This window comes from Triturus cristatus, chromosome 5_2 (assembly GCF_964204655.1).
Source record: "Triturus cristatus chromosome 5_2, aTriCri1.1, whole genome shotgun sequence".
In the NCBI taxonomy this organism is placed as follows: domain Eukaryota; kingdom Metazoa; phylum Chordata; class Amphibia; order Caudata; family Salamandridae; genus Triturus; species Triturus cristatus.
In genome coordinates, this window is record NC_140588.1 from 901,616,712 (window position 1) to 901,636,332 (window position 19,621).

Consider the following 19,621-nt stretch of genomic DNA (forward strand, 5'->3'; position numbering starts at 1 on the left):
GACTGCCAAACTCCTATCTTCCACAAGTAATATGATCACATGTTGCCCATACTAAAAGACTTACACTCAATGAAGCCAGAATAAAATACGAAATTTGCTGCCTGTTGTATATATCCATTTATCAAAAGAATCTGCCCTACTGAAAAGACTTACTATTTTGGTGTGTCAAAAAGAACTCAGAAGAAAAAACCAACTTTACAAGCCTAAATTGTGCCCTTTTGATCAGTAAACAATAACATTTGTTTAGTTAGATTGGGCAATAAAGCACGTATGCTCACACCCTCACCATGCACTGCTAATTACCTTCCATATTACATCACTCATGACATGGCGATTATTCACAAATCTATCTACCCCTGCACCCTCACTAGGCAGACTATACCCGGAAGCGAATGTGCCCTCTTTAAGGTCACACTTAGCCCAAATTATACCTTGTCAGGGCTTTTGATTTATAGGCCCCCTGGGCCATCTGCAGACTTTAAGGTAGCTCTTGCAGAGGCAGTCAGCATATTGGCAGTTAAATCAATCAATCTATCAGTGCATTTATAAAGCGCGCTACTTACCCGTGAGGGTCTTAAGGCACTGAAGGGGGGGGGAGGGGGAGAGGTGCTGCTACTGTTCGAAGGGCCAGGTCTTGAGGAGTTTTCTGAAGGCGAGTAGGTCTTGGGTCTGTAGTATGTGGGTAGGGAGGGTGTTCCAGGTTTTGGCGGCGAGGTAGGAGAAGGATCTGCCGCCGGAGGTTGTTCGTTGGATGCGGGGGACATCGGCGAGGGCGAGGCTGGCGGAGCGGAGCCGGCGGATGGGGGTGTAGAATCTGAGTCTGGTGTTCAGGTAGGCTGATCCGGCATTGTGGAGTGCTTTGTGTGCGTGGGTGAGGAGCTTGAAGGTGATCCTCTTGTTGACGGGTAGCCAGTGTAGGTCTTTCAGGTGGGGCGTGATGTGGCTGCAGCGGGGGACATTGACAATTTGTCAGGCTGAGACGTTTTGGATGCGTTGTAGTCGTCGTAGGTGTTTGGCTGGGATTCCTGCGTAGAGTGCGTTGCCGTAGTCCAGTCTGCTGCTGACGAGGGCCTGTGTCACCGTTCTTCTTTTTTCGGTCGGGATCCACTTGTAATTCCTCCGGAGCATGCGGAGAGTGTTGTAGCAGGAGGAGGAAACGTCGTTGATCTGCTTAGACATGGAAACGGAGGAGTCGAGGATGAATCCTTGGTTGCGTGCATGGTCGGTGGGTGTTGGTGCTGTTCCCATTGTGGTCGGCCACCAAGAGTCGTCCCAGGCTGAGGGGGTGGATCCGAGGATGAGGACCTCCGTCTTGTCCGAGTTCAGCTTAAGGTGGCTGCTCCTCATCCAGTCGGCGACGGCCTTCATTCCCTCATGGAGGTTGGTTTTGGCGGTGTGTGGGTCCTTGGTGAGGGAGAGGATGAGCTGGGTGTCGTCGGCGTAGGAGATGATGTTGAGGTTGTGATGGCGGGCCACTTGTGCGAGGGGGGCCTTGTAGACGTTGAACAGCGTCGGGCTGAGGGAAGATCCCTGGGGGACGCCGTAGATGATGTTGGTGGCTTCGGAACGGAAGGGTGGGAGGCGGACGCTCTGGGTTCTGCCAGAGAGGAAGGACGTGGTCCAGTCAAGGGCCTTCTCTTGGATTCCGGCTTCTAGGAGGCGTGTCTTGAGAGTGTGATGGCAGACCGTGTCGAAGGCGGCTGACAGGTCTAGGAGGATGAGGGCTGATGTTTCGCCGTTGTCTAGTTGGCGCCTGATGTCGTCTGTGGCGGCGATGAGGGCTGTCTCGGTGCTGTGGTTTCGTATGAAACCGGATTGGGACGGGTCCAAGATGTTGTTGTCTTCCAGGTGGAGGGCCAATTGCATGTTGACGATTTTCTCGATGACCTCCGCCGGGAACGGGAGCAGGGAGATGGGCCTGAAGTTCTTGAGGTCCTTGGGGTCCACCTTGGGCTTCTTGAGGAGGGCATTGATTTCGGCGTGCTTCCAGCTTTCACGGAATGTTGCTGTTTCGAAGGAGATGTTGATGACCTTCCGTAGTTGGGGTGCGATGGCTGCGTCTGCTTTGTTGAAAATGTGGTGTGGGCACGGGTCTGATGGGGATCCTGAGTGTATGGAGTTCATGACCTTGTGTGTCTCGTCGTCATTGACGTTGGACCAGGAGGTCAGAAGGTTGGAGCTGGTGGTGTTCGTGGGGGAGGTGGAGTCTGGTGTAGTCGGGGCGGTCGTGGTGTTGAAGCTGTCGTGGATGTCAGCGATCTTGCGGTGAAAGAACATGGCGAGTGAGTCGCACAGTTCTTGTGAGGGCGGGATGTCGTTGCTGTTGGCGCTGGGGTTGGAGAGTTCCTTGACTATGCTGAAGAGCTCTTTGCTGTCGTGTACATTGTTGTCCAGGCGGTCTTTGAAGGAGGATCTCTTGGCTAATCTGATGAGGTGGTGATGTCTGCGGGTGGCGTCCTTGTGGGCTGCGTGGTTGTCCGGTGTGCGTCCGTGGAGCCATATCTTCTCCAGTTTCCGGCATGCGCGTTTGGAGGTCTGGAGTTCGTTGGTGAACCAGGTGGCTCTCTTGCTGGTGTGGCTGTTGGAGGGTTTCTTGAGCGGGGCGAATGTGTTGGCGCAGTCATCGATCCACTGTCTGAGGTTGTGGGCTGCGGCATCTGGGTTGATGGAGTCGGTGGGTGGGTTCTGGGTGAGGGTGGCGGTCAGCTGGTCTTCAGTGACTTTGCTCCAGCAGCGGCGAGGTAGCTCTTGGGTGCGGTGGTGCGTGGTTGGTTTCTTGAAGGTTAAGTGGATGCAGCGGTGGTCGGTCCAGTGGAGTTCGGTGGTGTGGTCAAAGGTGATGTGGGTGCCTGTGGAGAAGACGGGGTCCAGCGTGTGGCTGGCGGCGTGGGTGGGTGCGGTGACGAGTTGTCTGAGGCGGAGGTTGGCGAAGTTGTCGATCAGGGGTGGCAGAGTTGCGTCGTTAATGCCGCCAACTTTACAGTCACTGGGGATTTGAATATTCATCTAGACAGATTAGACGACCCTGACGTGACAAATTTCATAGCAGATATGGCAGCTTGCCAGCTGGTTCAACTGGTGTCGAACCCTACTCACACGGCCGGTCATCTGCTGGACCCAGTTTTCTCTAATATACCTACACTGTCAGTTCTCACCCCCATTGCTAGGGGTGGTCTGACCACTACTTGGTCCCTATGCTCCTTCAAGAGATAATCCCCCCACAATATAAGGCCCAAACATCCTCACTTCAAACGCCCCTGGCACAAGCTTAACTGGGATTCCTTTCAGGCCCGCCTGTCTACCACTTACCCGAGCTTCCCCAATGATCCTAATAAGGCATACAAGGCCTTAACAGATTGGATCAGTCAGCCACTTGATGGCCTTATCCCTGAGAAATGGTCACTCAATCGTAAATCCAGAACTAGACCGTGGTACAATAGCGACCTAGCTAATTTGCGCAAAGAGCGCAAAAAGATGGAACATATCTGGAGAAAGAATTTCAACACCGCTGCGAAAGACAACTATCGAGCAGCAGTCAAAGGCTACCACAGAGCCATTCAATCGGCTCTAGCAACATTCTATGCCGACCAAATCCGTAACAGCGACAACCCGGCAAAGAGCATATTCTTGATACTCTCCAGTTTTAAGGCTCAGCAGACCAATACAGGACAGAAGATCCAGTCCAACGAGCAGTGCGAGGACCTCGCCTCTTTCTTCATTAGGAAAGTAGATAACATCTATAAATCCTTTCCCACTACTGCTATCACACCTCTAGCTGCAGGATGCGAGCAAATTGCCAATACCTTGGTGTCTTTTCCACCAATCTCCAAAGACCAGCTGCTTGCTCTCTGCAGGAAAATTAAATCTGGTTCACCCGCTGATCCTCTTAAACCTGAGCAATTTAGGAAAGCGCTTCCCGTGATTATGCCCTCCCTGAGGCAGGTAATCTATTTATCCCTCTCCACAGCAATTGTGCCCAAGATATGGAAGCAGGCCAAGGTACTACCTCTACTTAAAAATCCTCTGCTTGAGCCGGCCAAACCTGAAAACTATCGCCCAATCTCCTTACTCCCCTGGGTAGCCAAGATCACAGAGGCGCATGTCAACTCACTCCTCTCAGACTTCATGACCAAGAACAACACACTGGACCCCTCCCAGAACGGTTTTCGACCTGGTCACAGCACGGAGTCTGCCCTCCTGGCTGTGACCGAACATCTTTGGTCTGCTTTAGACGATCGGCAAACGTCGGCACTGATCCTTTTAAATCTCAGTGCCGCGTTTGACACAGTGTCCCATGCCATCCTGTTACAACGCCTGGAGGAAGCAGGGATTGTTGGCCCGGCCGTGAAATGGCTCACATCGTTTCTCAGTGAGAGGTCATTTGTGGTCACTTGTGGTCACTGTTCCCCCTTTTGCCTCTGGCACACACCCTATTAAACAAGGTGTCCCACAGGGTTCCTCCCTCAGTCCCCTACTATTCAATCTTTATGTTCAACCACTGGCCACGGTGGCTAGAAATAGGGGTCTGACCATGGTCTCCTACGCCAACGACACTCAGCTGGTGGTGGCACTCTCTAGTGACAACAAGAAGGACGCCCTGGAATTTCGGGGCGACCTGGCTGCGGAAGCAGAGTGAATGACCACCAACGGCCTCCAGCTGAATGCCAGCAAATCTGAGGTGTTGTTGGTGGGGAAGGACCATGGTCTGTGGAGTGAACTCTGGTGGCCAGAAAGTCTAGGCAACCCCCCCCCCTCCCAAGCAGGCCGTCAATAATTTGGGGGTATGGCTGGACTCATCCCTCAGCTACCAAGTCCAAACCAAAAAGGTAGCAGGGACTTGTTTCGGGCTCCTACGGGGGCTCAAACTCCTATTGGGCTTTTTTGACCCACCCACGCGCCAGACCATCATTCAGTCATCTATAATGTCGAGATTGGATTATGCTTGCTCTCTATACATAGGGGCTAATAAGACCGAGATTGCGCGGCTCCAACGGGCCCTGAACGCAGCAGCCAGATGTCTGATTGGCCTGCGGAAGTCCTGCCCAGTGTCCGCCACTATCAAACAGCTACACTGGTTGCCGGTGGCTAGGAGAATGGAGTTTAAGGCCCTTTGCATCACCTTTAAAGCCCTTAAACTCAACTCCCCCAGTATTCTGACCAACTTAGTCAACCCCTACGTCCCCACTCGCCAGCTCCGCTCACTTGGCCAGCACCGGGCGAGGGGCCCTAGTGCGGGCAGGAGGCCGCTCCTTCCGCAGCAGGGCATCCCACCTCTTTAATTCACTGCCCATCCACATCAGGAGCCACACTAACTACTTGGCTTTCAGGAAAGCCATTAAAACGTACCTGTTCCCCACCGTGTAGCCTCCCTCTCCCTCTGTGTTAGCTGTTATGCTGTCAGCGCCGGGACGTCCCTTGAGGCAACTCTTGCGCTATACAAATCGCAGTAACATAACATAACATAACATAACATCATCGATAACATTACTAAAACATCTGAAATTACATCATTAATGACAACACTGTGCATGGTGGTGGTGAGAGCTGCTGGATAGTACTGCCTAAAGAATGCTATCAATGCTGAATTTGGTTTTTAATATTCTAATGAAGATCTTGGATTAAATGTATATTATATACCATAGTTATTTAATAACAATGGCAGTGATTGGCTTTATATTTGTGCAAACAGTATATATTGTGGACTTTTTTTAGAGTTTGGCAGACAGGATACACCAACAAAACGTAGTGTGGAAATGTACCTTTTTAGGGGTACACTGGTACAGGGTCACCCTTTTGTCCACAGGTTTAAAGACCAACAAAATAGAGATCAGCACTGGAGTTGGGAATAAATAGCAAGCTTATTAATCACTCATGAGTGGGACCACATCCACACAGCATTCTCAAGTGCTGCCTGATGTAGTACAATGAAGTCACAGAAGACAGGGCTTTTATATAGGTTTTCTGCACTGTAAGCATGTGAACAGAAATAGGGAGAACAAGTTTTAGGAATAGTTTTCAGCAAACAAGGGCAGATGAATAACCACTTGGTCAGCAAAGTGGGAGGGGGAGGAGGAGTGCTTATGGCAGCAGTAAATGATTGACAGTTTGCATCTGAGACCATGTGCTCTGGCAGCTACAAACTCTCAGCACGTACATTGCTTTTAGCTGAGTCAGGAAGCCAACTAAATTAGATAGTACAGGCAGAGTGAAAAGACGAAAGAATTACAAAGGAAACTTAAATGGACACCGCAGCCAAAATGGCTGTCGCTTATGCCAAGTAAAATATTACACGTTTTCCACAGTAGTGGGTGCCCCATCCGCCATGTTACACATGCATTATAATGAATAGTACTCTAGATACAGTGGATGGAACATCTGCCACGTTTTTACCCTGGCCACTAAACTCTGCATAAGGGCTTCATTTTGCATTTTTTACACTTGAAAGTAAAAGTCATATTTGCCTTGTCATTTTGCTTCTTGTCTGAGAGATGTATTTATTTACTGTAATTATTATCATCTTTCATAGATTTCTGCAAGAAAACAATAGCTCCTGATATCATATGTGAAACATCTGATGAAATAGAGCTGTGCGCCACTCAGTCGCTATACCTGAAACCAGTGCAAAGGTTGACTATCCGAGTCATGCTTCCAGAATTAAAAGATGCAACTATGACTTTCTCTAACCAAGACATAATAGACCAGTTGAAGGACATTGTTTCTCCGGATCAGTTTAGCAATATAAAGGTTTCAGAAAGCACAAAGGAATTCATTCGACTAGAAGGGGAGGCAGACACCAAAAGTTTGGCCCAGGCTTTTTTGGCAAAACTGCATGAAAGTGTCATCAAGATGAATGGTCTAACGGAGTTCTTGAAAGTGGAAGTTAAAGAAGCTCAAATTAATTTCCCATCTCAAGAAAGCTGGGAGGCTTCACTGCAAGCAACAAAGGAATTGAAGGAAAATGAGGAACCCGAAGATGGACAAAAGCAAGATATCCCATCTAGTCTATATTTAGAAGGGTTGCCTTGCCAATGGTTTCTTTCAACTGATTGCAATGGTGTAAAGCCAAGTGCAGATGTTGTAAAACACGTTTTTGAAACATTTGGAACAGTGAAGGTTATTGATATACCCATGCTAGAATCCTGTGGCATGGAAGTGTCTGGAGAAGGTTGTGATAATGCCATTTTGGGATGTCTTGATACTTTTGAAGCTTTCATCCAGTATGAAGACTCAAAAAGCTTGAGGAAGGCAATGGAGTCCCTGCGAGGAATGCAACTGATGTTTAAAGGAGAAGACGGGAAAAGTGTGCCATGCAATATGAAGGTAGGTTCATTTGTAATTTTCTTTCATGTAATTAAACTGAGTTAGGTGAATTACATCCTTGTGGAAAAAAATATTATCTCTTTATCTGGATTAATTTGCTTGTCTGACTGTCTTGCACTACTGTTTAAGTTGCTTGCAATAACAAATCTCACTAGGTTATTAAGTTGAACTATTTCATCGGACTTAGTTGACTGTTGTCATTCTCAATCTGCTATCTTTACCCATCTTTTGTGGTGCTGCAAAACTATGCACAAATTTCTGGTCTTATACTTTCATGTCTTAAAGGAGCTCTTCGTAATAGAAATCATCTATGTCTGCAGTTCCCTGTGGCTACTTCCACTCCCATTTCCCATCCCTTATCCATATATCTCCTTCAGTACTATCCATCCCATACAGTCTGACCTTCTTCTTTCTTATAAAGATATACCTCCTCAAATCTGTTTCCTAATGTTATTTTACATAGTTATCTATTACTGTTGTGTCTTCAGTGCTTTATAAAGCCAAATTCATAAATAGAAATTCTACCACCCAAAAAACCCTACCCTAAAATACCCTTAACCGTGACACCCACAGATGTGGGATCTGCTTTGTGTTCTTCTGAGTCCACCAAAAGTGCAAATATGAAATGAGCATAAATTACAGCAGACAGGGCTACAGTTTTGGACGGATCCATGGATGACAATGCATGCATAGGCGCTATTATGGCTTTGGTGGATGTAGCAGCCAACCCATTAAAATAATTTGTGCTCCAATATGCTTCTACAATGTGGCTCTTGAATTTCTGTGCTCTGCCATGGTGGTTTGGTGGGAGAACATCTTGTCGGGGAAAAATCCTTTATGTAGCTAAAGTAATTGATCACCACATCTGCAACAAAGGGAGAACAAGCATGTTTATTATATATTCACAAAATGAAACAGCTTATAGAGTGACTCCACCATAAGAGAAGCACAAGTCAGTCTTAAATTATACACAATGTGAGTCCATTCTTATAATACTATTTTGGGCAAATAGCCATAACTTTAATACAATAATAACAATAGAAAAAGATTCCTGCTTTTCCGTTCTTTGCCATCCAGTCTGCACACATTTCCTGTTTTTGTGACTCTAGCAGTCACGCTACCTATAGAAATCTAACTTTGGAACATCATCGGCTGCTCTGAATTTCCTGCAAAATATCCAAGTCACAATGGTTCCCAGAAACACACAATATGTGGAGAAAAAACACTTAAAAGTCAGTCCACATTTAGATCTTTTTTTAAAGCAGGCTGTAGATTATTTACCAGATAAATGTGCAACTTAACCACACGTTTAAACAGCCTCATACAAAATTTCCTTCTTTACTTGATAATAATGCTTCAAAGTTTCTAGGTGAAAGACAGTTAAAACAGAATATTGAACAGAATGATTAGGGAATAAGCTAAGTTTGGGTTTTGATTGCTTTCATTCCCCTCTCTAGTCAATTCTTCAAATACTTCTTCAGTACACCTGTACATATCTCCTACTTCTATATTTCGCATCTCTTTATTTCTTATTATAGAAAACATACCTCCCACCTTAACTGTAAACCTTCTTGCAACATGCTAAGATAATCGGAAATACTAGGCACATCAATAGCAACAGAGCTATTATAGGCAACAAGGCCTTAGACAACCCCGACATCCAGGATGGCACCCAGTCAAAGCAGCCAGTGAACTACTCATCTGGAGCACCCTCCTCTTTCTGTATTTGTGTATGCAAGTTATGCAAAGTCAATATGGCCTTAGTCCGGTTTCCTTCATCTTTATCATTTGCTGGTATAAAAGTACAGCATAGGAAACCAATCCTCTTGCACACACCCCCTTTGATCACTGTCATCAAGTCCAATATATGTTGATGCTCCATTACCATAAGTCTGATTGAACCCTGTTCCTCTTTAATGTAATTAAAGCCATCTTCTGTCGCATTAATGGTCTTCATCAATTACCATTGGGTAATTTGCACCCAGTGAGCAGTTGATTTTGCTTGAAATATGGGTAACAGACTTCCCAAAAATGGTGGGCATCATTAAACAGCCTGTACTCTTTGGGCACATCTTGCCACGCTGAGGTTCCAAAGTACTTAGCCGTTCTTTTTCTTCTGTAATGCAGCAGATTTGATGCTTTACTCATAGAAGGCAAATCTTTTATTCCTTTTGCTGGTGTTACCATAGATGGGTGTGCTGAAACACCAGAGAGCAGATTGCACTCCAGTCGAGGGATAGTTGAGTGTATATTCGAGCACCACACTGCCAGAATAAATCCATAAGGCTGGAGGCACCCCTCTACATATCGGCGTTGTGTATAGTTCAGCCACAATTGAGAATCCGTCCCACTTTAACAATCCCATTTCCCTGAAAGCAAAGAGATAATCCCATTCATTTCACAGTTAGTTTAGGATGACGTTTAGTTCCATTCCATGTATATCTCTGTATGTTTTCATCTCATACTTGCTGACATGATCATTTTACATCTTCAAATCTCAAAGGACTATTTGTTTCTGTGCCATTCCATAAAGATATGGCCCTATATTTGAACCTAGCTCCAGTAAACCATTTGTTATTGGCAACTACTGATGCTTCAAAACCTAATACTGGCTTGCATGCACAACCTGCGGGCAGTGGTTTGGTAGAATGATTACTACAGTTGGATGATGGATTAGATCTCCCTAGAATACCTTGTTCCAATATCGCCCCCTCCCAATTTACAAAACTATATTTCTGCCCTGCTCCGTTCATTCTAGATATTTCTTTCATTACCTCTGTTTTAGCTGTCAGAATTTGTAAAAATTTCAGGGATTGTATCAAATCTAGTTGTATTAACTTGAGCAGTCACAGGACTAACATGAGGTGGCTGTAACTGTGCTCTTATCCTTTACAAGAAAGATGCAATAAACAGTTGGTTATTGTTGGAAATGGGACCTCTGGTGGCTTGCGCCAAAGCCAGGTCGAGACCACCACTCTAGTCAGGGCAAGGGAGTTACATGCCAAAGATAACCCCTACTCACCCCCTTGGTAGCTTGGCACGAGCAGTCAGGCTTATCCCGGTGGCGATGTGTAAAGCATTTGCGCAACACACACAGCAACAACATTCTAGGCACACCACAAAAGGAACTTCACACAAGGTTATATATAAAAATAGCCTTTGTATTATCATAAAACACATTAGATGGTAATAACACAATATACACTGTGCCAGCTGGCACTGGGCAATATTTACAGGGGATTATTTACACATGACAGGGCCACGTGGGCCACTGTCAGAACCATCACTTGTTAAAAATAGTAAAAGTAAGAGATATCATGAACTTAGAACACAACCAGTAATTACTGGCACACTATACTTGGCATCAACCTGCAACATGAATCGTATTACGCACAGTATCATATCAGGCGAGAAATATATTCTGTGCCAACCTCATAAACCTAAACATAGTAGACAATAATCTCCTAAACATAACTCGCATTAGGAAATAAACTTACTAACATAAACCGCAGTAGGGATTTACTCATACCTAAACCACAATAGAAGATAAAAATAAAATATAACACAGTAGGTAAAACCTCATAATCATAAAATCACATCTAGAAGCATAAATCAGGGTGCATAAAACATACTATATAAATTACATTTCCTAGCACCACATAAACCACACTAGGGCCTGGCGCCCTGCAAACCTAATAGTCCCCCCTGGCCATCTGGCCATCTCTAAGGGGCTTAAATGCCCTATGTCCAAAAGTCAGGGTGCGCTGCCTATGCAGCGAAAGTCAGGGTTGCGCAATCTGTGCAGGCCTAAACGTTGCAGCTGGCACTAAGTGCTGCGCAGCTGTGAAAGGATGGGGGCTAAGGAGTGCGTCTCACTCCCAACTTCAACATGTCCCCTAAGGAAAGAAAAACCTAAACGGTGCAGCTGCCCACTACTTGCTGGGCAGATGGGAATACTAAGATGCGGCATGGGCTCTCAGTGGGCCTTAAAACAAATGTGCAAAAGGTTGCAGCTGTCCTCTATCAGGCAGGGCAGCTGTAGGACTGGGCAAACTGGTAGGGACACGGGCCCTTGAAAACGAATGATGCCCCACGTGGGAGCCACACGGGGCTCTGAAGATCATCAGGCCAAACGTTGGAGCCACACGGGGCTCTTAAAATAAACATGCCACAGACGTTGCAGCGGCCCGCAACTGCGGCGCCGCTGTGAAGATCAGCCCCACACTGGGGGCATTGAAAAATGCTCACAGGCCCCTCTGGTCCTTTAAACAACCATGGGCCCCCTTTGTTGGAGCGACCCCCTATCAGGCGGGGGCCGCTCAGGAAATAGGCCGGTCTTGGACCGGCACCAACAAGGCGCCCCTAGAAATCGAATAGTCCCCTCACTTGTATGAGCGGCCCGCTTCCTCTCGCGGGTCCGCTCAGGACTAGGGGGGCACTCGCAAAGGGGCAATGCGGCAGCTCCACTCACTGGGGTGTTGCATGCAGGCTCCTCTTCTCGCCGGTACTCTGCGTTTCGCCCGGTCCCTCTCCTGGGACCGGGGTTTCAGCATGGAGCCTATGGGGCTCCAAGACGTCTCCTCAGGCTGCCGGGGCGTGCGCGGGACTTCCTCCACAAAGCCGGAAGTCCCGCCCGCCACCAGGCACATTGTTGCCTGACTTCCGCTTTTGCCGCGACTCGGGCCGCAGCGGTGAAACTTTCCCAGCAGAAAAACGCGGGGTGGGCACCCGCGTCTAAAAATGAATATAACACGGACAATGAGGGGTAGGCTCCCTCCTGATTTTAAATATAGAGCGGGGTGGGCACCCGCGTCTTGAAACGCTCGAAGCGGGGTGGGCTCCCCCCATTAGAATAAGGAAGATATGTGGCATAAGAGCGGGGTGGGCACCCGCGAAATGCAGCAAAATGAGGGGTGGGCATCCTCTGCCATAATCATCACGGGGGAATCCCTATGGTGGGGATTCCCTCCTAAAGGGGCTGCAGCTCAGTACTGCGCAGCCCCCAGGCTCTCCTCTCTTGGGGCAAATACAAGAAATAAAGCACAGCGCTCCCAGGGTGCAAAAGTGCAGCCAAAGTCCCATGAAGGTCCTGGAGATGACAAGGAAAGAAAAAGGGTCCCAAAAAGGTCTTCCAGGTCCAGGGGCAAGGCAGGGCCCAGGGAGGCAAGCCCTAATGGCAACCCCCCCCCTGGGCCCCAGCAGCAGCACGCCCCTGGCAGATTCAAGTCCAAGAACATTTTCATGGGGTCACAGCCCGTATATTTATACTACTACATCCTTTGTGTAACAGCACAGGGTTTGGGGGAACCAGATGCAACTGGTTCAGGAGCACTTTGTGTACATGACTCCTTCCTTCTTTTCACAGGACAGGCCAGGGACATCAGACGCACCACAGGAGGTGGAGCCAGCATTGTAGAGGGAAGGCACAGTCCTATTCAGGTCCCAGGTGCAACTCCTCCCTTCCATCTACATGCAGATCTCCCTATTCACCACTGGGCAGACTCATCCTGGCTCATGCAATTCACATCATGCAGGCAGACACATAGGACACAGAAATGCCAACTTCTAAAAGTGGCATTTCTAACATAACCACAATAAATCTGCGCACACTATTGCGCAGCATTTATTCACACGATTTCAGACATACCAGAGTTGACCACACAGCTCCTCTCATAACAGGAATTACCACTGACACACACTGATCAGGGCATCCCCATGCATTCCTATAGGAGGGCAGGCCAACCTTCCAAATGTACCACAGAAAGCACACGCACTTTACACTGGGCCACAGTGCTAAAGTGCGCAGAGGCCTAAAATCACTACCACTATGTCAGAGCTTAAGGCAAAAAGTTCAGAGGTGAACCTGCCAAAAAGGGCCAAGTCCAACAGTTATATTAACAGGCACTTCTTTAGGATACACTATGGCATGAGGAATAAGAGAACATACATAACAACTATCATTTTGTATGTTGATACCTATATTATGCATATGTTTATACCACATATTATTTAGTAAAGAAGCATGCTAAGGATGTATATCTGTTTAATGAAAAACAGTTCTGTGAAAGCGTTATATTTATTTCCTATGGGTGAGGTCTTTTGCATCTACATAATACAATAGCAATTTATCCGAGTAATAATCATTACCACTGAACTCTTTATTATACTACCAAAAATATCATTTAAATGTCTCTTCATTCTCTCATTTACTGTTGGACCATTGCCTCCTCCACTCTCTGCTGGAATGAGACCGAAAATGGAATGAGGTCTGTTACGTGCACCCAGTTCTGCATCCCCTCCACTTTTACTGCTGTTGGCATGCTCTGTATTACTTTGTAGGGTCCTAGAAACTTGGGATCCATCAATGTTCTCACAAAATTTCACACGAAGACCCAGGAACCGATGCTTATTGCTGAAGACAAAGGCAGTACTGTCGGCTTATTGAAGCTGAACCTGTTTAGAATAAACCTGTACAGCTTTTCTTAAGCAGACATGTAAGCATTCATTTCTTGCCAAACACTTTCTGATGCAGACTTAGTATCAGAACAAATCATTTTGTTCTGTTTAAAAGAAAAATAGAATGCTTACCTATTACGACTTGGTGAGGGGTCAAATGATTATCCTTTGAAGTGCCATTTCCCGACACATACAAAGCAAGGGGAAGGCAGTAAAACCAATTCTTTTTCAATGTCTCACAAATTTTTAAACTTTACTTTTTCATAAGCTATTCATCCTCTCAACTATTCCGTTATTCTCTAGGTGGTAAACTGGTGTTCCACTCCTAGTAGTTTAGTAATTTGCTGAAATACTGTGTTAGCGAAGTGTTTGCCATTATCGTTGCATATTGCCACTGGAATCCCCACCTCGGTATGACCTCTCCCACAAGGAATTTGGCTGCTTGGTCAGCATCACACTTGGAGCAGGGTCCCGCTTCAATTGATCATGAAAATGGATAAACCACTACTAACAAGTACCTATATATGTTACATTTTTGTATCATATTTACAAAGTCTATGTGTAACTCTATGAACTGACCTATTGGTCTTGGACTGGAGGATGAATGCATTTTTGGTGATCTCTTATTAGAGTTCTGATCACACACATGACATGAAGCTAGGAATACGTCAACTAATGGTCCTAGATTAGGGATAAAACAGTTTTTGTTTAATTCATCCATCATTACTCTTTTAGAATTGTGTGTTGGGAAATGAAGTTGTCGAAGGTCTGGTATAAGTAGAGACTGGGGCATTATAACTGTACCTGAAGTTGCAGATCTGTGTCGCGACTGCAGGCCGCACCAATCCGCAATCCTCAGGAGCGAAGCTAGGTCTCACCTTCCCTGAAGATATCTCAAGCCCCCTACAGTATAATAGCAGCAGGCTCACAGATACCCCCAGGGAGCGATGAGCAGACACGGAACTTCAAAGGAACGTCAAAGGAACTCAGCGTGGGAGGGAACCAAGGGATAGTAGCCCATAGGAGTTGCTGTATAAAGATAAAAGAACAGGTCAATAATTTCTACCATAGGCGTACAGAATGAGATACATCAGAGCTATGTAATTTAAGAGAAGGATTGTGTATGGTCTTTTTCTTACCCGTGATAGGACAACGTAGGTCAACAAGTAGAAACTGGAAGTATAGTCCAAAAGAGTCCGGTGTATTAACACCCGATCGTGGCTTCGTGTGGTAGTCCCTGTATTGCAATCATACAGAGCGTCTTTCCAAGGAAGCCGAGTTTAAGAAACAAGTACAAGTCCTTATGTGAAGGATGCTGAGTTCGAAAAAGAAAAGAAGTCGCTAACGTAATTTGCCAGCAAAATAATATCGTATCAAGTTGTGATGCACTTCGCAAGGTACTCGCTAAATATGACGTTCGTAGCAAGTGGTTCAATCAGTTCTGTCTTTGTTCCGGTCTGAGAGTCTTCAATTGTATCCGTAGCGGGCGATAGGACGCCAGGGGTTGGTAGAGCCTTTAGATGAGCCGTCAGCGGCTTGCAGGGTTACAAGGTTGCAAGGTGTATTTGTAACAAGGTAGGAGCGAGAGGCTGTCGGATACACGCAGCGCTCCAAGGAAGCGGGGTGACGAGAGATATTCCTCTACGGCTAGCAGAGTTTCAGGATCTGCAGAATTCCACAAGAATCGTAGAAACTTTCACAGGCAGGAGTCACAAACGATAAGATTCGCAACAGGCAGGGTTCTCAACGGATCGAAGAAGCCAAGCAATTACGGGAAGAGGCGTATCTCTATTTGAAGAGCTTGAATGCTCTGATTCGCTGTCAAGCATCAGGAGACCAATCGAGGAATCTGATTCGTTGTCAGGTCACATGGAACTACTCGAGTGATCTGATTCGTTGTCAGGTAGCAGGGGACCACACACAATCTCTCTCACCCTCCCAAGGCATTATGGTATTTGTAGTGAAATAGGGAAAAAGTGTGGCTTTCTACGTGTGAGATGTTGTACGGGTAACAGTTCTCCCCCTTAAAGGCAGCCTAACAGGTCGGGGTTTGTTGGGATGAAGGGCATGGAATCTACGTACAAGTAAGGGCGCATGAACATGTTCTGCCAATTCCCATGTTCTGTCATCTGGCGTGTATCCCACCCAATCTATTAGGTATTGTAGTTTCCCTTGCCGCCTTCAGGAATCAATTATTTTGTTGACCTCATATTCTAGTTCTCCTTCCACTGTTATGGGAGGAGGAGGTGGTTCCGGGTAGGAAGGTGCGATATAGGGTTTCAATAAGGATATGTGAAATACAGGATGTATTTGTATTTCCTGGGGCAACTCAAGTTTCATCACTACTGGGGAGATAACCTTTTCAATCCTATATGGCCCTATGTATCTAGGTTGCAATTTCCTGGTTCCAGCTAGACGGAGATTTTTGGTAGCTAACCATACCTGGTCCCCGGTGTTGTATTGGGGGCCCTCTTGTCTATGTTTGTCTGCTTGTGTCTTCATTTGTATCTTGGCTTCGTGTAATTCTTGTTTTGCTTGAATCCAAATTGTCTTTAAATTTGTATGATGCTCGGTAACTGCAGGAATTTCAGATAGAGACTCAGGAAGGTGTAGCGGCAAGAATTTAGGGTGATAACCATGAGAGAAAAAGAAGGGAGACACCTTTGTGGAGGAGTGCATGGAATTATTGTAAGCAAACTCAGCGAGAGCTAATGCCTGCACCCAATCAGTTGTGAGGGTACTTATTAAACACCGAAGATATTGCTCTAGTGTTTGGTTTGTCCTTTCTGTTTGGCCGTCCGTTTGAGGATGGTAGGCAGATGACAAACGATGGTCTATGTGTAAGGCGTGACATAACCCTTGCCAGAACCTGGAAGTAAATTGGGGGCCTCTATCTGATACAATGATTGAAGGCAACCCATGTAATCTGACTATCTGTTCAATGAAAATGTTGGCTAGTTCTTTGGCCGTAGGTATTTGTTTCAAAGGAATAAAATGCGACATCTTTGAGAGCATGTCCACTACAACAAGGATAGTTGTATATCCTCTGGAATCAGGCATGTCAGTGATAAAGTCTAAGCTAACAGAATGCCATGGAGTCGGTGGGATAGGTAATGGTTGTAATAGACCAGCCGGAGCACTATGTAAAGGTTTCTGTCTTGCACAGGTGGGACAAGCCTGTACAAAGGCGGTAACATCCTGATTCATTCCCCTCCACCAGAACCATCTCTTGCATAATTGAAGTGTTTTTTCTGTACCCGGATGAGCTACTAAGGGTAGAGAATGACACCATTGCAATAGGGTGGCACGAAGTTCTTGAGAAGGTACGTAAATTTTGTTTTCATGCATAAAGAATCCGTTCTCGATCCTATTGTGGGGATCAGTTAACCATTCTTCTGGAGATAAATGGGAGTGCTCCACTGAGAGTTTGGTCATAAATGAGTCAGGGACCTCTTGGATCTTGTCACCTATCGCCGCTATTTTACTATCAGGAATGATAGGCACAGATTTGTCAAGGAAGTGTTTGGATTCAATACCTAGTCTTGATAATGCATCTGCCTTACCATGTTTATTTCCGGGACGGAAGGATATGATGAAATTGTATTCGCTAAAAAATGATACCCATCGCATTTGTCTGGGCGTGAGGGCCCGGGCTGATTTAAAAAATTGCAAATTGCGATGATCAGAGTAGATCGTGACTACATGAGGTGAACCAAGAAGATAATGACGCCATTCTTGAAAGGCTAGCTTGATGGCCAGCAGTTCTCTTTCACCAATGGTGTAGTTTTGTTCAGCAGGTAAGAGTGGCTTAGAAAAATAAGCAATGGGATGGAGAACGCCTGACTTGGGTTCTCTTTGAGAAAGTATTCCTCCGACTGCATATTGTGACGCGTCTGCTTCAATGAAATATGGTTGATTCTCATCAGCATGACGCATTATGGGGGCAGATGTGAACTTGTTCTTTAGCTCTTGAAAGGCTGTTTCTGCGGCCTCATCCCATAAAAAGGAAACTCCTTTCTTTAGTAGTCTGGTGATAGGGCGTATCAGCTCGGAAAAATGATCTATAAATCTTCTATAGAAGTTGGCAAAACCTAGGAAGGATTGCACTTCTTTCCCGTTCTGAGGGCTTGCCCACTGGAGGATGGCTGATATTTTAGCAGGGTCCATTTGTAACCCATCAGCCGATATCACAAACCCTAAAAAGTCGACCTTATCTGCATGAAAAAGACATTTGTCTAATTTAGCGAATAGGTGATTGTCTTGTAGACATTGAAGTACTTTTTTCACATGGGTTATATGTTCTTTTTCATCTTGGGAGTAAATGAGAATATCATCGATGTATACTATTACAAATACATTGAGATATTCCCTCAACACTTCATTAATGAAGAATTGAAATGCTGCTGGAGCATTACATAACCCAAAGGGCATAACACAATACTCATACAAGTCGAACTTAGTTCGAAATGCCGTCTTCCACTCATCTCCTTCGCGTACACGGATCAGGTGATATGCCCCACGAAGATCCAATTTAGTAAAAATCTTGGCCTTGCGTACTTGATCTAGAAGAGTGGAGATGAGTGGAAGAGGGTACCGATTTTTTATCGTCACCTTATTTAAGGCGCGATAATCTAGACAAGCTCTCAAGCCACCTTCCTGCTTAGGTATGAAAAAGATGAGGGAGGACACAGGAGAGGTCGAATGGCGTATGAACCCTTTCTTGAGCATATCATTGAGATATTCCTGCAAATATTTAGTTTCAGGTTCCGTGAGAGCATAGATTCTGCTAAGAGGCAATTCTGCCCCAGGGACCAGATCTATGCGGCAATCAAAAGATCTATGAGGGGGTAATTCTACGGCCTTGATTTCATCAAACACCGTGACAAAGTCTTGGTATTCTACAGGAAGAATAGAAGGATAAGTAGAACCTGTACAATATAAAGGGACGTGCATGTGCATCATATCTTTATAGCAATGATCTATACAATAAGAGGAGTTCAGTGTGAGGGTTCTGTTTACCCAGTCTATGTGGGGGTTATGTTGTTGTAACCAGGGGACACCCACGATTGCTCCAAAGGGTGGAGTGTCAATCAGATCAAACATAATTTTTTCAGTATGCCCGTTATCACAAATCATAAGCAACTCAGGGGTGTGGTATGTTACCATTCCCGAGGAAAGAGCAGACCCGTCAACTGCTCTTACCTGTTCGGGTTGTGATTTTTTGAGGAATTCGATTCCACAGTCTTTGGCTAAGGCTATGTCAAGAAAATTGCCAGTAGCACCGGAATCAACCATGACTGACAACGATTTTCTATGTTGTGGGGACAAGATAAGCACTACTGAAATGGTCAAATGTCTGGATATCGATGTGAAAGCATTGGCCAAGAAAGATGAGACCTGCAGACAGGATGGACTTGGAAGAGCGGTCCCGGTGTTTTCCAAGTCTATTAGTTTTCCGATTGTACTACAGAGATTGTCTTGTTCAAGGGGGATTTCTTGACGGTGCGAGTCTTGACAGGACATTCCTGAGCATAATGTCCCTCCTTCCCACAATAAAGACATAGATTCAACCGTCTCCTCTTTTCTTTCTCTTCTAATGATAACGGGCCACGTAGGCCTCCGATTTGCATTGGCTCACAGGGTTCTTTTCCTTCTTTTTTATCTAGTCGGGGTATTTGGAATCTAGGATAGTCTACTTTGACCTTTTCCCCTTTTCTTTCGTGCAGCCGGTGTTCCAATTTTACTACTAGGTCAATAAAAGAGGCACAGTCCTCAGGGGGATCTACTATTTGGGACAATATATCTTTGAGTTCGTCTCTCAACCCTCTGTAAAACAACGAAGTTC

At 45.9% G+C, this 19,621-nt stretch overlaps 1 protein-coding gene across 1 annotated transcript in view; it reads left to right on the forward strand.

Annotated features, from left to right (window-relative positions):
- LOC146829386 (A-kinase anchor protein 17B-like) overlaps positions 1-19,621 on the forward strand; it is a 616,345-nt gene that overhangs the window by 338,883 nt on the left and 257,841 nt on the right. Inside the window, exon 2 of the mRNA XM_085608051.1 lies at positions 6,527-7,320. Coding sequence (XP_085464177.1) covers positions 6,527-7,320 — 794 coding nt within the window. The remainder of the gene's footprint in view (positions 1-6,526; positions 7,321-19,621) is intronic.